The following is a 22,995-nucleotide window of genomic DNA, read 5'->3' on the forward strand; positions in this document are numbered from 1 at the left end:
ATGAAATCAGAAAAGGGTGCCCCTATGAGGAAAGGCAGAATATACAGGGTATACAGAGCTTGGTAACTAAGCACACGCCTTAGAGGGACCTGACTGATATCTATAAGGCTCTGAGAGGGAATAGTAAAATGAATGAGGGCAAAAATTTCACAGTTATAAACAGTAATAGAATGGGGACATAAATTTAAATTGTGGGGGAAAAGGTATAGGCTGCATTGTAAGTAGTTTTCTTTTATTGGTTCTTCAAACAATCAAACGTTGTTTGGAAAACCACAAATACTGATGCCTACCTTAACACAAATACCATTGCCCACCTTAATATTTTGGAGTTCCATGCTTCTTCTATGAGGTGGCAGTTCTTTCATACAGATCCATGTTTCTTTCAACAAGGCAATACCCTATGCCATACCTTCAGTGCTGTTTGAGAATGGTTTGTGGACATGAATGTGCAAAAGTTAGAATGGCCAGCATAGAATCTCAATTTTAATCCTATGAACACCTGTGGAATGAACTGGAATTCAGGTGAAGTTAGACCAACATATCCCACATTGGTAGCCTCACTTTTAACTCTTCTGCAGGAAGAATGGAGGTCTATACCCACTACAGTTTATCATTCATTGGTGGAAAGCCTATCCAGGAAGGTGGAGCATTTCACAGCAGCCAGAGGAGAACCAATGTGCTATTGAAGTGAATGGCAGTGACACTGATGTGGAAATTGAAGTGTATCCAAATGCTTTTTTGAGGGTTTTATATATATATCTATATATATATATATATATATACAGAGGACTGTAAAAAGTTAAAGGTAAGTTTAACAGTACTAGTACCAGCATGCATAAAGGCATGATCAGAGTACAGCAGGATATGTGATATCGGTGCCACACAAACTCCCGACATACTGATTGTATTTAAAAAAACAAAGTTAGAGTCCATATCTCAGAAATTGTTTGTGATAAAAAATATTTTACGTGCAATCAAAACGGCCACTAAAAACATTAAAATTTTATTTGAACATATGAAACATGTACATTTCAGTTTATGCAAACAGTATATGATAACGTTAATATTTTATGTCATATTAATGAATAAACAACACACACTTTATATATATATATATTTCCTCAATGATTCTATGTACGCCAATATGTGCAGTCTAACTTTACACTCCCATCTTCCATGACAAGCCTCAACATTGTTTTGGGTGCATAGAATTCCCAGTTGAATGGAATCGTATACAAACCAATAATGTTTGTGGAAATAATAATGGAGCGTGAATTACCATACCATTATGCATGCCAGGTGGGAAGGAGCAGCAGTGCGTAGCACACGCTTCTTGATTAGACCGGGGTTCGAATCCGTCACCACCAAATATGGAGGATGCGGAAAGGTCAAGGGAATGACCACTGCATATTCCTGGAGCAATATGGCCTTAGTTGCTAATGCTCCTAAAAACCAAAAATAACATAACATAACATAACCATTATGCATATACCATCTAATTCTTCATTTACATAATTGTCTTCAAACCACTCTATCATATCACTAGCTTCCCTCGGTAAATGTGGCTTCAGAACATTAAATGCTTGTGATATCTCACCAGAAGGAATAAACACCAAGGCACACAAATGTCGAAGCAGCAAACTAAATTCCTTATCGGTGCCATACTGAGATGCCAGTTCACTTGTTTGAATTTTTCTCCAAACACATATGTCCCAGGTGGAAAAAAACAGACATTATGAGACACGTTAAGGAACTCGCCTTTGGAGACATTTATTGCAGCTAATTCCTGCTGCTAAGGCCTGTGGTCTCAATTCAGTTTCATTTTCTTGGGCAAAGTTAATCATATCTTGAAACAAATGTTTATAATTTTCTTTACTCTTATTCGTCATCAACACATAAACTAAGGGAAGAATTCAATAGTTTTCATTACGACAGGTGCATGTATTGTATATAATTGATAAAAAATTGTGGGCACAATTTTAAATGTACCATCCATAATCCAATATTGAGCACATGATACGCGTTGAATATTTACTTTTGTTGTAAATAGAATTCTTTCCTCTCCCACTGCAGAATCTTTAACAAGAAATCCAATTTTCTTATTTTTCCATTTTCTTCTTCTTCTTCTTATTATTATTATAATAAGAAAATGGGATATTTTTTCCTGTTACCCCTTTCAAAATATCCTGCTGGCACCCATGGTCATATACTTGTCCTAATGTACTTGTCAAAGAAATTTGTGAAAGTACAGCTAATAACAAATACCTGTATAATTACAGTTTTATTTATGCTAATTAAAATTATTATAAATGTTACGCAGATGCCAAAATACATTACTCTAAATTTTCATATTCTGAAAGTATTCTTATTTAAAGTTTTTTATCTTTTGCATTTCAATGCTATACTTATAATTATTGCTCAAAGGCCCTATACAAATACCAAAATTCAACTTGAAAAATTACCAATTAAATGCAATATAATTAAATAAAATAAACTGAGTCATTTTTATTTGCTGATCATATTTTAAAACTGTTTGTTTCTCTAACAGAAAACATGATCTTCAAATTAAGAGAGATATTTGTCGTTAAAATTTTGTTATTTTTTATATTCTTTCTACAAAATTAATCTAATAAGGTAAAATTTTACTTAACTAAAAAACTAATAAATATATAGAATTATATTCATATATTTTTACAATATAGTAGATACTGTTGGGATTTTAGTTGTCGGGATTCTGGCCATCGGGATTTTGGGCCAGACCCATGTGATATATATGCAGTTTATTTACTGATGGCTTACAATTTATTTGTCATTCCTTATTGTTATGCTTTGCTCTATTTTTGATGTGAAGCCGAAGTGTGTCCAATTTTTATTTTTTGCAAAAAAACTTCATAAAACTCTCATTTCTAGACAAGATCACATATCTTTATTGAGATGTGATTGGAATAAAGAGATGAGGTCTTTATTTGTAACCTTGATTTGTAATCTTTCTTGGCAGTATGTCTGCCAGGGGCAAGGTTGATGACGTTGTAGAGCGAATATCATCTTTTAAGGGCACAAAAAGGTAAGCATATCACAAATATTGCTGCCTCTGAATCAAAAACCCAACATATCTCTTAAGCCCATAGACACAAAAAAAAAAAAAAAAAACTAATCTCGTCATCTGATTTTCAAGCCATTTTTGTGTCCCCCATCAATGAAAATTATGTATAAAAATTTAGACAATTTTATTAGACATATTTAGTTGGAAATAGATAAGAGATGGAAGCATGTACTGGAAGATTTCAAGACAGTTTGTACATGAACAGACACATTTTTCAAAATATTTTTGAAATGTGCCTCAAAAACACAAATATATGTCTTACCTCTCTGAGCCCACACATGAAAAACTTAAATACTTTTTACCTAGATGAGAAGGGTTGCAAGATATGTTTCTTATCAAAAGCAATCTGAGTGCAACATAAGTATTTCCAGACTGGGGATAATAATCATGCCAGAAATAGAATTAGAATCTGTATTGTGTGATAATATAGCTGGAAGCAAATGGAAAATAAGAGTGAGGATATGCTCCAGACCAGAAGGTTCTCAAGTGTATGACAAAAACCTCTATATATAGATGGATAGCAAGCAAAATGCCTTGTAGTTCTTTGCTTTATTTTTGCTTAATTTATGCTTTGTAATATGTTTTTCTTTATTTTTTCCTAATAATGTATGTGCTTTGCTTTGGTTTTTGCTTAATCATATTCTTTGATTTATTTTTCACTGTGTATTTTGGTATTGTTATTTAATATTCTTTATAATATCGGTGTTTAGATACACCATAGATAACTCTTAATAAACTACAAAGTAGTTGTTGTAGGCATCATTTGCTCTTTCTCATATTGTGCTCTGCCTTCACGACGAGTTGCCATGATATTGCACTACTTCGAATAAGTAACGCTTCACTAATAGAGAAGGCTATTGTTACTTATTCTCAGTTGAGTACCACCACCCAGACAGCACTGTTTCACGGCTATTGGCCGATCATCAGTGGGTGGGCAGGTACCCTGGTATTGCAGACATGACGACCCAGTTGTGAAGTTAATCACACAATATGAGAGATGCCAAGAGGTGTAGATGTCAATATTTAAAATAAATAAATGCACAAGGCATAATACTTTAAGAGTTTGGTATCTATATAATATCGGTGTTTAGATACACCATAGATAACTCTTAATAAACTACAAAGTAGTTGTTGTAGGCATCATTTGCTCTTTCTCATATTGTGCTCTGCCTTCACGACGAGTTGCCATGATATTGCACTACTTCGAATAAGTAACGCTTCACTAATAGAGAAGGCTATTGTTACTTATTCTCAGTTGAGTACCACCACCCAGACAGCACTGTTTCACGGCTATTGGCCGATCATCAGTGGGTGGGCAGGTACCCTAGTATTGCAGACATGACGACCCAGTTGTGAAGTTAATCACACAATATGAGAGATGCCAAGAGGTGTAGATGTCAATATTACTGGTAACTGGGTGGTGGTACTCAACTGAGAATAAGTAACAATAGCCTTCTCTATTAGTGAAGCGTTACTTATTCGAAGTAGTGCAATATCATGGCAACTCGTCGTGAAGGCAGAGCACAATATGAGAAACAGCAAATGATGCCTACAACAACTACTTTGTAGTTTATTAAGAGTTATCTATGGTGTATCTAAACACCGATATTATATAGATACCAAACTCTTAAAGTATTATGCCTTGTGCATTTATTTATTTTAAATATTGACATCTACACCTCTTGGCATCTCTCATATTGTGTGATTAACTTCACAACTGGGTCGTCATGTCTGCAATACCAGGGTACCTGCCCACCCACTGATGATCGGCCAATAGCCGTGAAACAGTGCTGTCTGGGTGGTGGTACTCAACTGAGAATAAGTAACAATAGCCTTCTCTATTAGTGAAGCGTTACTTATTCGAAGTAGTGCAATATCATGGCAACTCGTCGTGAAGGCAGAGCACAATATGAGAAAGAGCAAATGATGCCTACAACAACTACTTTGTAGTTTATTAAGAGTTATCTATAGTGTATCTAAACACCGATATTATATAGATACCAAACTCTTAAAGTATTATGCCTTGTGCATTAATTTATTTTAATATTCTTTATTAATACGGTAATTTTATTATGTTTCAAATATTTTAGTGACATATCTTAATGCTTTTTTCTTATTTTAACTTTGATGCTCATTTGGAGCTTAGCTATTACCACTAGAAAATATTAACTGGTAACTGGTTTTTACTTTAATTAAACATCATTTGTATATCTTATGTATATAATGTACGAGTTTTGATCAAAAAGTTGATCATACCTTGTATGGACTTTCAAGATACAGCTGACTGTATCTTGAAATTCCAACATCATATTGATTCACTATTTGTTGTAATATGTTTGGTAAATGCACACATGGTAATGCATAAATCATCCATTTATTTGCATTTAGTCTGAATTAGTATGCATTGAAATAGAAGATGGTTTGTTGCATCTTAAAATAAATGATTTTTACCAACAGCAAATTTGCATCAAACTTTGCTTCAAAAATAGTTTCTAATGGTTCAATTGCCGATTATTGTGTTGTCATCTGATCACTGGAATAAACTGCTTTTTTGTGTGGTTGAGTTTGATTGTTTAGTGAGATTTAAAGGGTGACTGGCAGTGGGAAGAGTATAATAGGGATATAGGTTGTATAGACAATGTTTTTTTTTTTTTTTTTTTGCTGATGCAGCAAAAGCCTAGTTTTCATGCTACACTGTTGCTGTAATTCCTTGAGCCCTTTTTGAGATTTAAGAAGTGTAGACTAGCTTAAATTTTCTTAAATATGTTACTAAATGGGTATTCTTTTCAGGTTATGGTTATGAAAATGAGAAGGCTGATCCCTCAGAATTCTTTGATGCTATTGATCAAATGGCTTTGGCCTTCAGTAGTAGGTAAGATGTTCTGCTGTATAGCATTACACAAATATATAATATTGCTGTATTATTTCTTCTTTGCTGGGACCATTTTTTCGTTTACTCTATGTCCTTGGGATCCCTCTTCTAATTATCCACCAGGCATTTACATACATCTTATTATTTTTGTATTTTGTTTTTCATCATCATACAATGCCGAATCAGTGCATTTTATGACATTTTAAAAAGAATTATATTCTGAACAGCACAAAGATTTTTTTTGTTTGTTTGTTCGTTTAATGCAGTTCTGCAAAAGTTAATTAGAACAAACTGTTTATTTAGCATCCTTTACACCACTGTTTATTTGTCAGAATGGTGCAATAAAAATAATTTTTCTAGCTTGAAAATTATTTTAGGTTATATTTCACTTCTGAATGTCTTAGTTGCTTTAATTTAAATATTGACATAGGTGGTAAAGAGCATTATATTAAGCAGGATAAACTATTGTAATCAAGAACCACTTCACTGCATACATTTCTGTTTTACTTGCTAATTAACATGATTTCAAATTTACAGTGGCATAATATTAATATAATACCAACATATTCAATCTGTCTCTTGGAATGCTTCTCAGATTGCAAGTGTTTAACTGTTATAACAGTTTGTCATTAATAAATTTAAAACAGAAAAATTCACTCTGATGGCCATGATGCCATCGTTTCAGAAAAAGAATTTTACCAAAATAGAATGATTTTGTTGGAAAGGAAAAGAAATGCTAAGATATTAGGAGATGGAACTTTAGCCATTGAACAGTTTTAGCAATATTATTATTATTATTTTTTTTTTTTGACACCATGGCATCACAGCCAACAAAAGAAAAATAGGCATCAAAAGGAAATGAAACAGTCATGGAAGCTGTGAGACATCAGATTCAGCTAATTATTGATACCAATTTATTTGTCAGCATAGGAACCTATATGTGCACATAAGATTCACTGCATAACCATCAGTTTCCCACAGCTGTAATAAACAGTCCACATGTTGTGAAGAGTACCTCTGTCATCATTAATTTGAAAACCAATTTTTCAATTATTTCATCTCTTATTTTCAGTCTTTCAACTTCTTTAATTTCATTATTTTGATGAACCAGTGCAAAAAGTGCACACTGCAAAGGTAAAGAAAGCCAACACAAGAACCACAGCAAACTATGGGAAATTTACCGGATAAACTGGTTTGCCTCTATTGCAGCTTCTCTCTCCATTCTCAGTAAAGAGATGGTGCGTTATCGGTAGCTGCAGAAGTCGAAAACGATATGTTGATTGACATGTAGGTTGTGACAGACTATGTACTGATTGGTGCATGAACATAACATACAGTAACATCATAGTGTTAAGTAACTGATTGACGTTATGGTATGTATATAAAGAATCTTTCTTTCTTTTCCTATTATTTCCTAACCTAACCTTTAAGGTTAGTTTTTTAATAGCGAAAACACTCATGGACTCCAATAATCTGCTTTTAATAATGAGAAAAAAGTAGCCATCGCATTGTCTGTTGTGCCTCAATAAATATATCGTTCTCTATTTCTACTGCCACTACTGACAGCATGCATGGTCTGTTTACCAAGAATGTAGGGAGAAACTGCGGTAGTGGCAAACCAGTTTGTCCAGTAAGTTTCCCATAGTTTGCCATGGTTCTCATGTTGGCTTTCTTTACCTTAGTTGTGCACACTTTTCTTAAAGAGGATGCTATGCAGATTAAGAAGTAAGGCTCAACATACTTAAGATACTGCTGTTTGAGTCACAGAAGTTATCCCGTACATGACTTAAAATGCTTTCATGAATAGACTGACCTGGTTGCCTTTACAGTTTTTGACTTGTATATACACCCATGTGCATGCAAGTTTGTTTGTTTGTTGTGGCTCTCTCTCATGCCTTCCTTTGTAGGGAGGAGAATACTTATAAAGTATGACTGTGTTAAGGTCAGATGACTCCAGTTGTGCTCCCAGAATTTTTACAGATAAAGCTAGGGAAAGAAGCCTAAATAACTTCAAGAGGGTGTGCAAGGGTAGTAAACTATAGAATGATATGGATCAAAGTAATGGTTGCACACATCTCAAGAATTTTTATTTGTTGCTGTAACAGCTCATTTTTTTTTGTTTGTTTGTTTTTTTATATGAAAACCCCAAACACAAAAGATATTAGAACCTATAGTACTTAGTACCATGCATCGATTAAAGATTGAGAAGATGAAGAAGATGCTTGTTGACCTTAGAGTTGAATTTCTTTAGATTGTAATGTTCAGGAAATAAGTATGAGTAATAGGCTGTTCCAGAAAATGTAAGGTAAAAGAATAAACAATGAAGAAGAAAAGTTGGTTCTGTGAGTTTGAAGCTGGAGTAAATGGATACTGACTGGTTGTCGAATGTATTCAGACTGGTTTGGAAGAGAGAGGGAGAATTATAGAAGTCAATTCAGAACAATGCCCATGGAAGTTTCTATAGAAAAGTCATGCAGCATAAACATGATTTCTATAAGACTGAGGAGAGAGATCTTGTAAGAGAAGGGTTATTAATTAACCTAAATACCCTGTCTTGAATAGAGTCTAGGAACCCGAGAGAAAGATATTATGGGGATTCTACCCCAACTTGTGTATTTAAGACCTTGGTAAACCACCTTCTGCCATTCCTGTACACTCCATTCAGTGCCTCCTGTGGTCTTCTGTTAAAAAGATATTAGAAGAATTTTGAACAATCTTAATGCCAAGAAAGTGCCTGGTCATGTTGGTATTTCTCCACTTGTTCTCAAAACCTGTGCTTGTCAGCTTGACAAGCACAGGTTTTTTAAATGGGAGAGATTGGTCACCAAAATGGTGACCAATTTCTCCCATTCATTTATCGTTCCATTGCACTTACTTCTACTCTTTTTAAAGTAATGGAGAAATCTATTAGTCACCAATTCCTAAACTATCTAGAAACCTTCCATCTGATCAATGATTACCAGTGTGAATTCCATAAGTGTCAATCCACTGGCGATATTCTAGCCTTTACCTGCACAAACAGCTTCAACTTCTCGAATATCCACTACCAATTCCTTAAATACTGATCTCCAGGTAATTCTCCAGTGTTACAAAGATAACTTAGTTGATTTCACTTCTTCTAAAACTCAGTCCTGTCTTGTATCCTGCAAAAAAAGAATTCTTCTAATCCTATGCTTACCTTTAGTGACACTCAGATTTCTAGACAAGATCGCATATCTCTCTATTAGGGAACACCCTGTCTTCTAATTTCTTTTGGCATAAGCATATCGAAGATCCACTCGAATATCCACTACCAATTCCTTAAATACTGATCTCCAGGTAATTCTCCAGTGTTACAAAGATAACTTAGTTGATTTCATTTCTTCTAAAACTCAGTCCTGTCTTGTATCTTGCAAAAAAAGAATTCTTCTAATCCTATGCTTACCTTTAGTGACACTCAGATTTCTAGACAAGATCACATATCTCTCTATTAGGGAACACCCTGTCTTCTAATTTCTTTTGGCATAAGCACATCACAAATATTGCTTCCTCTCTCAAAAAAACGGGGTTTTCTCTTTCATTCTCAGTGTTACTTCATGGTAAGCAGTGCGGAACTGCAGCATCCCCAGCTTTTTAAATCTAAATATACAGTCAACGGAGTTATGTGAAATTTTGTGTGCAATGAAATGAATATTTTTATTAACAGGTCCCGCATATAGTATACTCATCCTCTATTTCCAATAATCATTTCAATAATAATGAATAAAAACACAAAATTGTTTTCAGCTTTGAAGTATAGCCGTAGGCAGAACTGTGTGCTACACAGTTCCACATTTTGGTCCTAGTGGTTCAGTCAATGCCTAGTTGGCAGGTTGCCAATACACATTTTTAGAGGTGACAAAACAAGGCAAAGGAACTGCGGAGTGAGTAGTGCCAATTTGAACAGTGCACCAAACTTGAAGGAAAAAGTTATTAATCTATTTTCAACAAATAAAAACCCAAGAATGGATTTTATTTTTAAATAAAATTTCAAGATTACCCAAGTCTGTTAATGGTAAGTGTCCAGTTAATGTTTTGTAGTATTTTTAACTTGCTTATTATTATTACTGTCTATATCTATATGTCTTATAACCAAGGCAATTTAATGTAACTTTACGAAACAGCACCCCCGTACATCAGAGTCACAAGCTGTCACTGTTTCCAAGGTGGGAAAATGTCTACAGAAATAGAACCCATATTATTATTTGTAATGGCAAAATGATGCAAGGAAGGAAGGAAAGCTTATTCGGCATCAGCCAAAAAATATTTATTCAGACTACCCACTTTAACACACTCCTAAGTGGCAATCTGTTGCAATAATCAATCTGTCACTGAAAAAGTTTTCTGCACATCTGTTCTGTAACTATCCTTTTTCAGTTTAAAATTATGTACATTTATATGTTTAGTTGTGATTAATTAATAAAGGAGTGAAGAGGTTACTACCATTTCATTTACTTATGCCATACAGAGCTTTACACACTTAAGTTAGGTCTCTTTATAGTGCCTAATTTCCAGATGTTGCAATTTACAGAACAAAAATATGTTTTGACAAGAGTACTGTTTTGTGGTACCAAGTAATCTTGCTCTTCTCTGCACACATTCCAACAGATTCAAACAATTGCAGTTGTTTGAATCTGTACAATTACCCCCCCCCCCTCTACCTTGAGTTTGTTACCCAAATGTTATTCTGGTAGTAGTGCTGCCTAAATTCTTGAATTTATCTTGATTGGCATTTTTCAGCCCATATGCCTAATTTATTTAGATCTTGTTTGAACAACATATCATGATTAATACCATTATGCACCCTGCCATATTTCTGTCATCAACAAAACTTGAGCATTGAACTTGAAATACTTACATCGGTATCATTAGTATCATAAATAGTAGTATTAGTAGTGACAAATAATGCAAGGAAGCAAGCTTATACAGTATCAACCAAAAAAAAAAAAATCCTTCCCATTTCACCTATCTATTCCTCCCAATAGTTTGCCAAGTTCTTCCTTAATCACACTCTCTAATAGTACAGTGTGATGCCTACATCTCTGTTTGACTTACACACAAGATTCAGTACACCCACAAAACGAAAGAGACTAAATCAATATATGAATAAAATAAATTAGCATACAAATTTCTAATCTGAATCACTATCATATGAAATTATATCATAAGCTGCCAATACTCTATAAAAAAATCAAATAACCAACTAAATAACCATATGAAATTGCCAAAGTTCTTGATATTAATATTAGTAGAGGCATATGATGCAAGAAAGCAAGCTTATACAGTATCTGCCAAAAAAAAAAAAAAAAAAAAATCCTTCCTATTTCCCATATACCAATAAACCCCAAAGCAGTCGGCCAACCAACTAGTAGAAAGAAACTTAACATGAAATAATAAATAGCTTTCTAAATAGCTATTATAATTTGTTCATTATAACAGTTATTTAGCAAACTCTTAATATTTATATAAATTTATAATTATATGATAAAGAGATAGAAATTTAGAATGAGGATCTGTGTCTTATTATCTTCTTATTATTTTAAAATAAATTATGTTTATAGAGTATCAGAATACTTGATGGGTGATTTGGACAGTTCATGTCAACCAGTACCAAAGACTAGAGTAAGTGATCAGGCTTTTTCACTTGCATTAAAAAAATAAAGTTAACTGCACAATATTTACTTTCTGTATTTAATATGTTATTATTGAAAAGTATATTAAATTCTTTGCTGGTGATTTGTTTTGAATAATCATGTTTTTTGTTTTTTTTTTTATTCTTATGATGGAAGTGAAAGTTCCACTTATGTATTCTGTTGTGCTAATAACACTAATAATAAGTGTATGGATATATTAATGTGGATACCCCGTGACAATAGCATTTGGTCTCCCCTGATGAGGTACTCTGGCAAAAGCTGAGCAGTTCATTAGGGGAGGTGCTCTACCTCGGGCACTGCATACTATATGTACAGATTGCATGTGTTCACAAGCCAATTTGCATTTTGTGTGGCTGATAAACCAGGATAACTCATAGGAGTTATCCTGACTCTGCTGCCGTAGCCCAAATGATCATGCATCCTTGAATTTATTCAATCTTTCCACCTTTACAAAATTAGATGGCATTTTGTTCCAACAACCAACCAACCAACCTGTGGCTGAAGACAAATTTCTGCACATCTGACCTGCAACCATCATCATCATCATCATTATGAGCTATTTTAAATCCACTGCAAAATGAAGGCCTCTCCAGTTTCTTCTGTTTTGTGCAATGGCTATCCATTTACTACCCACGAACTCATGAATTTCATCTGTCCATCTCTGTTGTTGTCTTCCATGTTTTCTCTCAGCTCCTCTTGGGTACCATTCTGTTATTTTCTTAGTCCATCTGTCATCATATCTTCGAGCTATGTGTCTTGCCCAAGGCCATTTCAGTTCTTTAGTTTTCATAAGAATGTCCTTTATTTGTGTTTGCTGCCTAATCCATGTGTTTCTCTTCTTATCTAACAGTCTGATTCATAATATAATTTGTTCCATTCGTCGCTGTGTAGTCTTCAGCTTCTCTTCCATTCTTTGAGTGAGAGAGACGTGTAATTTTAGAAGGTGCCTTGTATAATAAATGAATCTAAGAGAAATTCCCATCGACTATCGGATTTCTTCTTCGATTACTACCGGAGATTTTGGTAATTGGGTTGTGGAGGGATGAGGATGGAGATCAAAGATCGAAGAGGATCATTATTTTATGTTTCAGACAAATTGGGATATTGCTCCTCAGTATGTGACTATATTTCCTGAATGCTATCCATCCAAAATGTATTTTTCTTTTGACTTCCAGCCATTTATCATTATTACAGCTAATGACTTGTCCCAGATAAGTATACGAATCCACCTTTTCAATTACTGCTCCTTCAATGATGTTTCTGTGGCATACTTGTTCATCATTACTTTTGTTTTATTCATATTCATCTTTAGTCCAAAATCCCTACTAACTCTGCATACTTGATTAAGATTTTCCTCTAATTCTTTTGATCTTATGAACACAATGCATCTGCAAATCGTAAATGTTTTAGGCACTCTCCATTCACAATGACTCCTCTCTGCGACCAATCCAATCTTCTGAAAACTTCTTCAAGGGCAGTAGTAAATAACTTTGGAGATATTGTGTCTCTTTGTCAAACTCCTTTCTCAATTTTAAATTTGCTACTGACTTTGTTTAGTCTAATAAAGGAGGTAGCATTCTCATATATTTTCTTCAAAATCATAATGTATTTTTTCCATTATGTTTATGGGATGTCTGTGCCTTATTTTCCCAGTCCCCTCGACGTGGGCACTTGTACCTGGTGAGGGAATCTCCCAGTGATGCTGCTGGTTTTCCAGATTAGCATCACTGGGATCTAACGCCCATACCTTGGTTCCAGGTTTACATCATTGGAATCTGGCATGTGCAGCCGTGCACCACGACCCGTGGAATTCGGAAAGGGGGATCCTGGTGGTTGAGGAGCCCAGCCTTAATACACCACTCTGGCCCCTGCTTCGACAAGAAGGGTGGTCCTGGACCGGCCCGACTGGGATAAATCGGCGGGTGGTTCTTACTGCTAGGGTCAACTGTGTTCCAATAAGTCTCCCTCCCTTTGGTCCTGGGATGGGATCAAGGCTTATTGGAAACATGGGTATGATGCTCCTAAGCGAACTTGGCATCCCATTCATGTACGCAGTACCTGCTAGTTCACGAGTGGGCATCCCCTCGTAGGGCTCCTAGCAGTAAGTACCTCACCTCGTGGGTGAGGTACTTAGGGCATCAGAAATTTTTATCTTACTCATATGAGTAATTTAAATTCTATTTCTTCTGGGGCCCCAACAAGACCCCTACCTAATCGAGATGAAAACACCTCTGCAAAAAGAGCCAGGACTGAGGATACACCACCACCATCAGTGACACTGCTTTTCCTCATTCTCCATTCCACCGGAGAGCAGTCAATTGGAAAGATGTCACCCTTATTTATCCAGAAAGGATTAGAAGGGTTGGCAAGGTCACCTAAATCTGTAAAAAGACTGCATTCTGGTGACATTTTGGTCGAAGCTTCTACCACAAAACAAGTGGCAAAAATCATAAACTCTACATCCATAGGGGGAATACCTATCACTGTAACCCCCCCACAAATCTCTGAATTCTTCACAAGGTGTTATATCAGAGTGGGACCTTCTTCATGTCTCTGAAGAAGAAATCTGCTCTGAATTGAAAGACCAAGGAGTGACAGCTGTCAAGAGAATATCGATACAAAAGGACAGGAATCTCGTCCCTACCCGAGTTCTTATCCTCACGTTCAACACCCCACGGCCTCCAAGTTTCATCAAGGCAGGCTACTAAACTGCCCAGTGAGGATTTATATCCCAAACCCACTGAGGTGTTTTAGATGCCAAAAATACGGCCACTCACAAACATCTTGTCATGGTAACCCTGCCTGTGCTCGATGTGGTGTTAAAGACCACGAGAGCAAGGAATGTTCAGCTTCAAAACCGATCTGTGTCAATTGTCGAGGAGAGCACCCCACCTGCTCTAGAGTATGCCAGCGGTGGAAGGATGAAAAAGAAATCCAAAAACTGAAAACAGAGCTGAATATCTCCTACCCAGAGGCCAGAAAACGTATCCAACCAATAAATAGCGGGAAACCTTCATATGCCCAGAAGGTTTCTGATAAGTGCACTATCGGTACACAAACTGAGATGACTATACCACCAAGAGAGTCATTCACTCCGATTACATGCTATTTATTGAGTTCATAAAAGCCCACCAAAAAAAACAATCAGCTGCCACTCATATATCTGTACCTCCTAGTGCTCCACCACTACCAAAACCAAGTTGTAAAGAAAAGCTAAAAAGTTCGGAAGAGTCACCCATAATACCAGAAACAGTGGATGTAGAGAATAAGGAGGTACCGGACAAATCAGTCTTGGAACTCTTTGCGGAGGAAGAAATGGACACGGGACACCATCCACACTTCCCCAAAAAAGATAAATCCAAGACTGACAAAAGTAAGCCCTCAGCACCTCGGAAGCCATCTGATGGACCCACCAAGCCAAAATAATGGCTAAATTCCTACAATGGAATTGTCTTGGATTCCGGCGAAATACTGATGACATCAAGGCCCTCCTGCAAAAGCATGCACCAGTTTGCTTTTTCTTGCAGGAGACTTATCTAAAGGCAAATGATGACCCCACCATGCATAACATCACATATAAGGACAGAATTTCAGATGGTCCTGCTCATGGAGGAGTGGCTATCCTTGTAGGCAACCAGACCCCAGTTCAGACCTTGCTACTTACAACCAGCATAGAGGCTGTTGCAATTCGCCTTACAGTGGGATTTCTATTAACCGTCTGTTCAATTTATTTGCCACCTGGGACTGACATCTCCGAGGAAGACCTTGATGATTTTGTAACGCAGTCGCCTTCCCCTTTCTTACTTCTAGGGAATTTTAATGGACATAACACCCTGCGGAGTAGTGCTAGCAATAATGGAAGGGGACGAGTCAGAGCATATGCTAAATGACAATGACCTCTCCCTTCTAAATGTGGGAACTAACACATTCTTCCACATGCCTACCCGTATGCTTTCTGCCATTGATCTTTCTATCTGCTCCCCCTCTCTACTCCCTTCACTGACTTGGGAAGTGGAGGAGAACCCATATGGAAGTGATCACTTCCCTGTGATAACCTGCTTATACAGTGGGAGACAGTGTCTTCCCTTCAGGTTACCACGGTGGAAGACTGGTCAGGCTGACTGGAATGCCATCCAACATCAGGCAAATTTTGACCATAATGCAGTCAGTCAGGAGACTATCAATGATGCAGTCACGTACAGCACAGAAAATATCATCCTTGCAGCTGCCAATACCATACTGAAAACATCTGCCCAGTTTCCACCTTTTCCCAAGCCATGGTGGAATTCACAATGCACAACAGCAAAAAAGGCTCAAAACAAAGCTTGGGGGATATTACTACCACTGTTAATCTAATAGCCTTCGAACGTGCGCGAGCCAAAGCACGCTACATTCGCCGTCAGAGTCAAAAGGAATCATGGATCCGTTTTACATCATCTATTAACCAGTATACCAACACTAAGGTAGTCTGGGATAAAATACGAAAAATGAAGGGAAAATATACATCCCACCCCTCACCGATCCTAGACTATAATGGATGCATTATTGCAGAGCCCACTGTAATAGCCAATGCTCTTGGGGAAACATTTTCAAACATTTCTGGAATATCATCCTATTCCCCAGAGTTCCTGGTCCTGAAACATAAAAGAGAAAAAGAGGCACTAAATTTCATACTGAAAAGCCTTTTTCCCTACAACGTGCCTTTAACTCTACAGGAACTAAAAAGAGCTCTCTATCATTCCAAGGCAAGTGCTGTTGGACCAGATGGCATCCGTTATGAAATGCTTAAACATCTCTCACCAACATCTATGGATCGCCTGCTTGTTCTGTATAACAGAATCTATATAAAAGAGCAATAAAAGAGCAAGCCAGGAAAGGATCCTAAACTCTCTACTAATTACCGTCCTATAGCTCTGACTAGCTGTCTGTGCAAAATCCTGGAGAGAATGGTTAATTTTCGGTTAATGTGGTATTTAGAATCGAATGATCTTCTCTCCAACATCCAGTGCGGCTTTCGAGAAAACAGATAAACTCTTGATCACTTAATTAGACTGGAAACATCCATCCGGGATGCTTTCCTAAAACGCGAACATTTGGTGTCAGTGTTCTTTGACATGGAGAAGGCATATGACACAACTTGGAGGTTTGGCATCTTAAAAGATTTGCATAGCCTTGGTCTTAGAGAGCATCTCCCCATTTTTATTAAAAACTTTTTTAGCCAATCGATCTTTCCAAGTTCGTGTGGGATCCTCACTCTCTTGTCCCTTCTGCCAAGAGGAGGGAGTACCACAAGGATCAGTATTAAGGGTCACGCTTTTTGCCATCAAAGTAAATTCTATCACAGAACAGCTTCCTCCAACTGTAAACAGCACCCTCTATGTTGATGACTTTAGCATATTTTGTCAGTCATGCAACATGAGCGTTATTGAAAGACAACTGCAACAAGCCATCAATCGCCTTAATTCCTGGGCACTTGCTAATGGCTTCAGGTTCTCGCCGGAGAAGACTTTGTATACACTTTTGTTGTAAGCATACTCTTCATCCTGAACCTGAATTAAGGTGCGAACAAAATGCTATTCCAGTAGTGTCAGACACAAAATTCTTGGGACTTGTGTTTGATAAAAAGTTGACCTTTCTAGAACATATTCGTCAACTTCGTACAAAGTGCACGAGGGGACTAAATATTCTTTGCTCTCTCTCCTCTATGTGTTGGGGAGCAGACAGGTGCACCCTACTATGTATTTATCCTGCACTTGTATGATCCAAATTAGATTACGGGGCCCAGGTATACTCCTCAGCCAGAGACCCTGTCCACCATCAGGCTATCCTTATCGCTACTAGAGCATTTCGAACATCTGCTGTCCAGAGCTTATACGTCAAAGCAAACGAACCACCATTATCCCTTCGACGTAAGCAGTTGTCTTTAAACTATGCTTTAAAGTTGAAATCCCTGCCAGACCATCCTACGTGGACATCCACGTTTTTGAGCCACATTGGGAAAAATTGTACAATATCCGTCAGACTGCCAACCGACCTTTTGGTATCCATGTCCAAGAGCTACTCAGAGAGTTTAACATCGTGGTAGACAAGGTTGCACAAACACCAAAAGAAACTCTTTCAACCTGGCATGCTCATACCCCATCATGCGACTTTTCCCTTAAGAAATGGGTAAAGTCTGAGACTCCATCATCTGTCTACCAGCAGCTCTATTCTGCACACTGAGCTGAGCACTCCGACTTCCTGCCAGTTTACACAGACAGCTCGAAGTCTGAATCGTGCATAGGATCTGTGTTGTCTTTCTGGACACTATAATATCTCAGCAGATTCTTCCTGAATCCAGCATATACACTGCAGAGATGCATGCTATAGAATTAGCCTTGGATCACATTCGAACTTGTTAATGCCAAAGGTCAATAATATATTCTGATTTTTTGAGTGTATTACAGGCTTTATTATCTTTGAGACACAACTCTCATCCAGTTCTCTGTCGGGTTCAGCAGAAGATACATTCCCAGAGTAGAAGTAATCGCAATGGGACGATAATTGGATGAAAGAGATTTGGCACTCTTTTTAGGAACTGGCTGGATATGAGCAAATTTCCAAACAGAAGGGAAAAAACCTTTGGAATAAGAAAGTGAAAAAAGACTAACACAAAACAGGAGTAAGTTCAGAGGCACAGGTTTTGAGAACAAGTGGAGCAATACCATCAGGACCTGGAGCTTTCTTAGCATCAGTTTCATCAAAATCTTTTTGACATCCTTTTTGACAGAAGACCATAGGAGGCATTGAATGGAGTGTACTGGGAATGGTTTGAGGTGATTTACCAAGGTCATTATTACATGAGTTGGAAGAAAAATAAGATACTAGCAGGTCAGTTTTATCTTTGGCTGTTGTGGCAACAGAATCATCTGGTTTTGACAGAGGTGAGAACATAAAATGGGCAAAAATTGCAGCCAATAGCTTTGGCAAGAAACGAGAATGCTCAGCTACCATTTTTACAAAAAGCAAGTTTTCTACTCTTAGCCTGTTGGAAATCTAGTTTGGACTGATTAATAACTACTTTACAAAGTACAGTATAAATAATACTTAATAATAATTTTTATTTTTATGCAATGTTGCTTATAAAAACGTAGTACTGGAAATATTTTATAATAAAAATTCAGAAATATTATACGATTTCAGAGAATATAGGCTTAGTGGTTTGCATTAAAAATATATTGTTGAAAGGGGTTTGCAAGTCAAAAAAGGTTGGAAACTGCTGGCATATACTATGAACTGGTCCTAGCAGCCTGTTTGCACAGCTCACCAAACTTCAAGTCTTATGGCACAGTAACCTCCAAGTCTATTGTTTTTAAACTGTTTTTGTGTGGTCCAACCAATGTTAAACTTTACTTGCCACTTCATTAATTACCCTGCCAACCTTTTTTTTATTATCTGAAAACCTAGACATAAGCCTGGTATACCATTCATCAATATCATTACTTATTGAAAACAACAGTGGGCCAGCACTGAACCTTGGAGAACTCTACTAATAACATTAATCCAAGAGCAGTGCCCTTTGATAGGCACTTTGTCTTTGCCCACCCGACTATTACCCACCCTTTATTCATAGCAATAACTTGTCTCTAATGCTCTGCTCCAATTGGCATAGCTGTCTTTCATGTGGAACAGTATCAAAAGATTTTCTGAAATCTAAATATATGATGTCAAAATTATTTATTTGCATTCACTTCTCTCTTAGCAAGTCTATAATTACTTACTTCGCCCTTTGATCTCTTCCTTTGTGAATTGGTGATTCATTCTCACATCTCTAATCTGAATTGAAGGAAGCTCTAATTATATCTATGGCTTGATTAACTCTTCTTCTGCCTCTCTTAATTTATATGGATGGATTCAATCCACTCTAGGTGCATTTTAGCTTCAACAATTTCTTTTCCACTTTCCTGAGTTATCACAAAATCATTTAGATCCTTAAACTGGTCAAAGGCCATCTCTATCCATTCCCAAAGACACCAGTGGTCACAGCAGTCCAGTCTGCTGCTGCACTTTACTGCACTGCTTGGGCCCCAAATTTTCCTCAAGAAGTGCAGACCACATACCACAGCAGACCAGTCCAGAGGAGCACATCTGCAAAGACAAAGATCAGAGGGGCTATTCATTCAAGGCATCCACATTCATCAGTATATATCTTCTCCTGAAAACTGCCACAGTAGCCTCCCTGAATCTAATGAAAGCTTCTTTTGACTGAAGTGGTTGAGGTTCAACTCCCACCTCCTTACTAGCCAACGATGGAGCCTACCATACCAGATCATCCCTAAGGTCCTGGTATTCTTAGCAATGATTACTGCATGAGTTCCCAGGTTTCAATTTCCGAACAATGACAAGTACTCTTATCCTTTGCTCCAAGTTGATTGAGTTTTGCATTGAAGCAATCATGCCCTGTTAGGAGGAATATAATCTGGAGTTTTGGCATGAACCATTTAATCTGAGAGTATGCTGATTCCTCATATCTGGGAAGAACTTATGGATTGTAGCCCCCTTCTCACTATTTTCCACTGTTGTCATTTCTCGACCAGCACATCCCATATTCTAGACTTCTCCCTTTTCACATTACCTCCTATTTCGTGTTATATCGCAGAATGACTGTACTCTGACATATTGACCCAAAAATACTGTATAATGTACACAGGTCACCTAATTGTATAAAACTACAGTCACTCTTAACAGTTGAGAGGCTGCATTCACTATACCCCCCACCCACCCACACACCAAATTTACAAATTTGGTTATCAAACTCTAAATACTCATTATTTATTCTTAAATTATATTCTATATTCTTTTATATCTTCATATAACTCGCATTTATTTTCTTTTTATTCTTATTTATATCTTTATTGCTTTAAAGGGGTCTGGATATGATACATATACAGGCTGGCCTCGATTAATTCATCCCACAAGCGCATCGCGCAAAACGGAAATGCATTAATCGAATATAATAATCAATAGGAAAAATTATAATTGGTCCTTGACCTTCTGAAATGTCCATAAAGAATTTTAAAAATACCTTTTAAATAACTTTTTAACTGTATACAATGTAAAAGATAATGAAAATAATTATGGAATTAAATGTGTATTGCATAAAACAGCGGTTCCCAAACTGCGCGCCGCGGAATATTTTAAATTTTCGAGGGAAACACAGCGATACTCGACATCTGTCGGACACCGCGCAAACTACTAGCTCGAGGTAGTTCACAGTTTCAGCATTTCTTATTAAGTTGTTTGGACCTAACTACTAAACAGAACTGTTAGGTATTTCTTTTGGTCTGGGTGCACCTTGAAAAAATTAGTGAGACACTAAGGGCACCGTGAACCGAGAAAGTTTGGGAACCTCTGACATAAAATACACAATGAAGAAATGACTGTTGCGGAAATATTTGAACAGTGTTGACTTTCTCTTTTCATCAATCAATTTCCGATAGTCGACAACAATCTTCTCTGGGCCCTGGTGAAATAAATATCGCAGAAAACCTCAAACCTTTTGTTTGAGGTTCTCTGCGATATGAAAGATTTCATTTAATTCTTTTACCGTTATCTCCTTCGCAGTAACATTTTCATCTGGCTCATTTAAAAATTTGAATTTTTATTCAAGTGTGCATTGACTTTATTAGCAGGAGACAAACAAGTAACACGTCTTCTTCCGATGGTTGATGGAACACACTGAGGCGGGCAGCAGGCAAACGTTTGTTTATTGACTGTACGACTCGCAATAAGCTTAATGCGCAATTCAAATCTTTTTTAACTATCGCATAAAAAAAAAAAAAATTGCGTTAACTAGAAATTTGCATTGTGTAAAGTGAAAAGTGGTATAATTTTTCAAATAGCATTAACTGAAAATCGTGTTAATCGAACTCGCGTTATGCGAGTATACACTTTTTTAAAAATTATTTTAATGTACAATAAAATATGAAAATGCAGAACAATTTTGTATGTATGAAGACCATAAGCCACTTAAATTATATTGTAATTTAGAATTTCTTATGATGAATAACATTCTTCTTTAATGACATTCTTCTTTCATTTTTGTACTGAAAGATTTCATTTTTAGAGTTAATTCAGTGCAAGCTTCATAATCAGAAGTGTAATACTTGTATAATTTATAATATAATAATTATAATTATTATAATAATAGTGGCATCAAAAACCATCATAATATCATCATCTCACTAACTCATAACCATGAGTTTAGTGAGAACTATCTCAGGTACACCCTTCCTTAGTGAGGCAATCTTAATATGATATTGTTGATATGTAGTTGACTTTTACTAAATTACTTATTTCTCAGACTGTCCCTATGAAATCACAATGTAACACTAAATCTGAGAACTTGTTATTATTTATAATGCTTGGAATGTAAAGATTTAAAAAAAGTTAGCACATATAAATCACTCTGAGAGTGTTTATAGTATTTTTTCACATTCATTCCCCTCTCCTTATAAGTTCTCATGAAGGTTGCTGAAAGGACCGTTGATGCTAACCATTTTTAATTACCTTAGTAATTTTCAGTTCAGATACATAGTTCATGTAAGTTTATTGTGGTATAGTTTACCATATTTTAGTTTTTTTTTTATGTTATCCACTCATTTGGTCATATTAAATATCAAACACATCTAGGTACAGGTTTGTCATTTTTAAATTTGGCATACTTGCATTATACGGGGTATATCAATGTGCCTGACGTCATTCTTGCTAATTTAGGTTTAGCATATCGTATCACTTATACATAGATTGAGAAAACACACTTTTCTCCCTCTTGGCACTGGACTATTCAAGCAAAAGAAATATAGTTTTTAGATTTTCATTTTGAATTACTTAAAGAAGGGGGTTACATTAATTTACGCCACCAATTCCGGATGGATTCAAGCAAAAAATGGTGTGTCCATTATCTTATATACAGTAGATTATGAAAACCGTTTTACGTATGAATTCATTAGTCTTGGGTGTTTATCCCCCACTTGCCACTGTTTAAAACAGAGGAAAGTGGGGGATAAACTTAAGTTAAGGTGTTTATACCACACTTGCCACTGTTTTAAACAGTGGAAAGTAGGGGATAAACACCCTAACCAACACTACCCATAGCGGGCTAGCATGTCAATCACTACTACTCACAGTGATCAGTTGGAAGGGGTATCATATTGTAAAGGTTTACTTTTTTTTTTAATTTTCATAATTTTACATTTACTAGCATAATACGTTTTTTTTTTTTTTTTTATTTGATAATTTTACGTTGTTTGTTAATTGGTTTTTAGGAGCATTAGCAACTAAGGCCATATTGTTCCAGGATATACGGT

The 22,995-nt window shown here is 36.4% G+C and overlaps 1 protein-coding gene across 5 annotated transcripts in view; it reads left to right on the forward strand.

Moving 5' to 3' along the window:
• The window catches only part of LOC150078471 (rho GTPase-activating protein 45-like), a 492,654-nt gene that overhangs the window by 186,763 nt on the left and 282,896 nt on the right, over positions 1 to 22,995 (forward strand). For all 5 annotated transcript variants that reach the window (XM_090385482.1, XM_090385485.1, XM_090385486.1 and 2 more), the window contains 2 exons: positions 5,894 to 5,975; positions 11,555 to 11,615. In XM_090385482.1, the coding sequence (XP_090241608.1) occupies positions 5,894 to 5,975; positions 11,555 to 11,615 (143 nt within the window). The remainder of the gene's footprint in view (positions 1 to 5,893; positions 5,976 to 11,554; positions 11,616 to 22,995) is intronic.

Source organism: Mastigoproctus giganteus, chromosome 11 (genome assembly GCF_048544385.1).
Source record: "Mastigoproctus giganteus isolate SK-2022 chromosome 11, ASM4854438v1, whole genome shotgun sequence".
NCBI lineage: Eukaryota > Metazoa > Arthropoda > Arachnida > Uropygi > Thelyphonidae > Mastigoproctus > Mastigoproctus giganteus.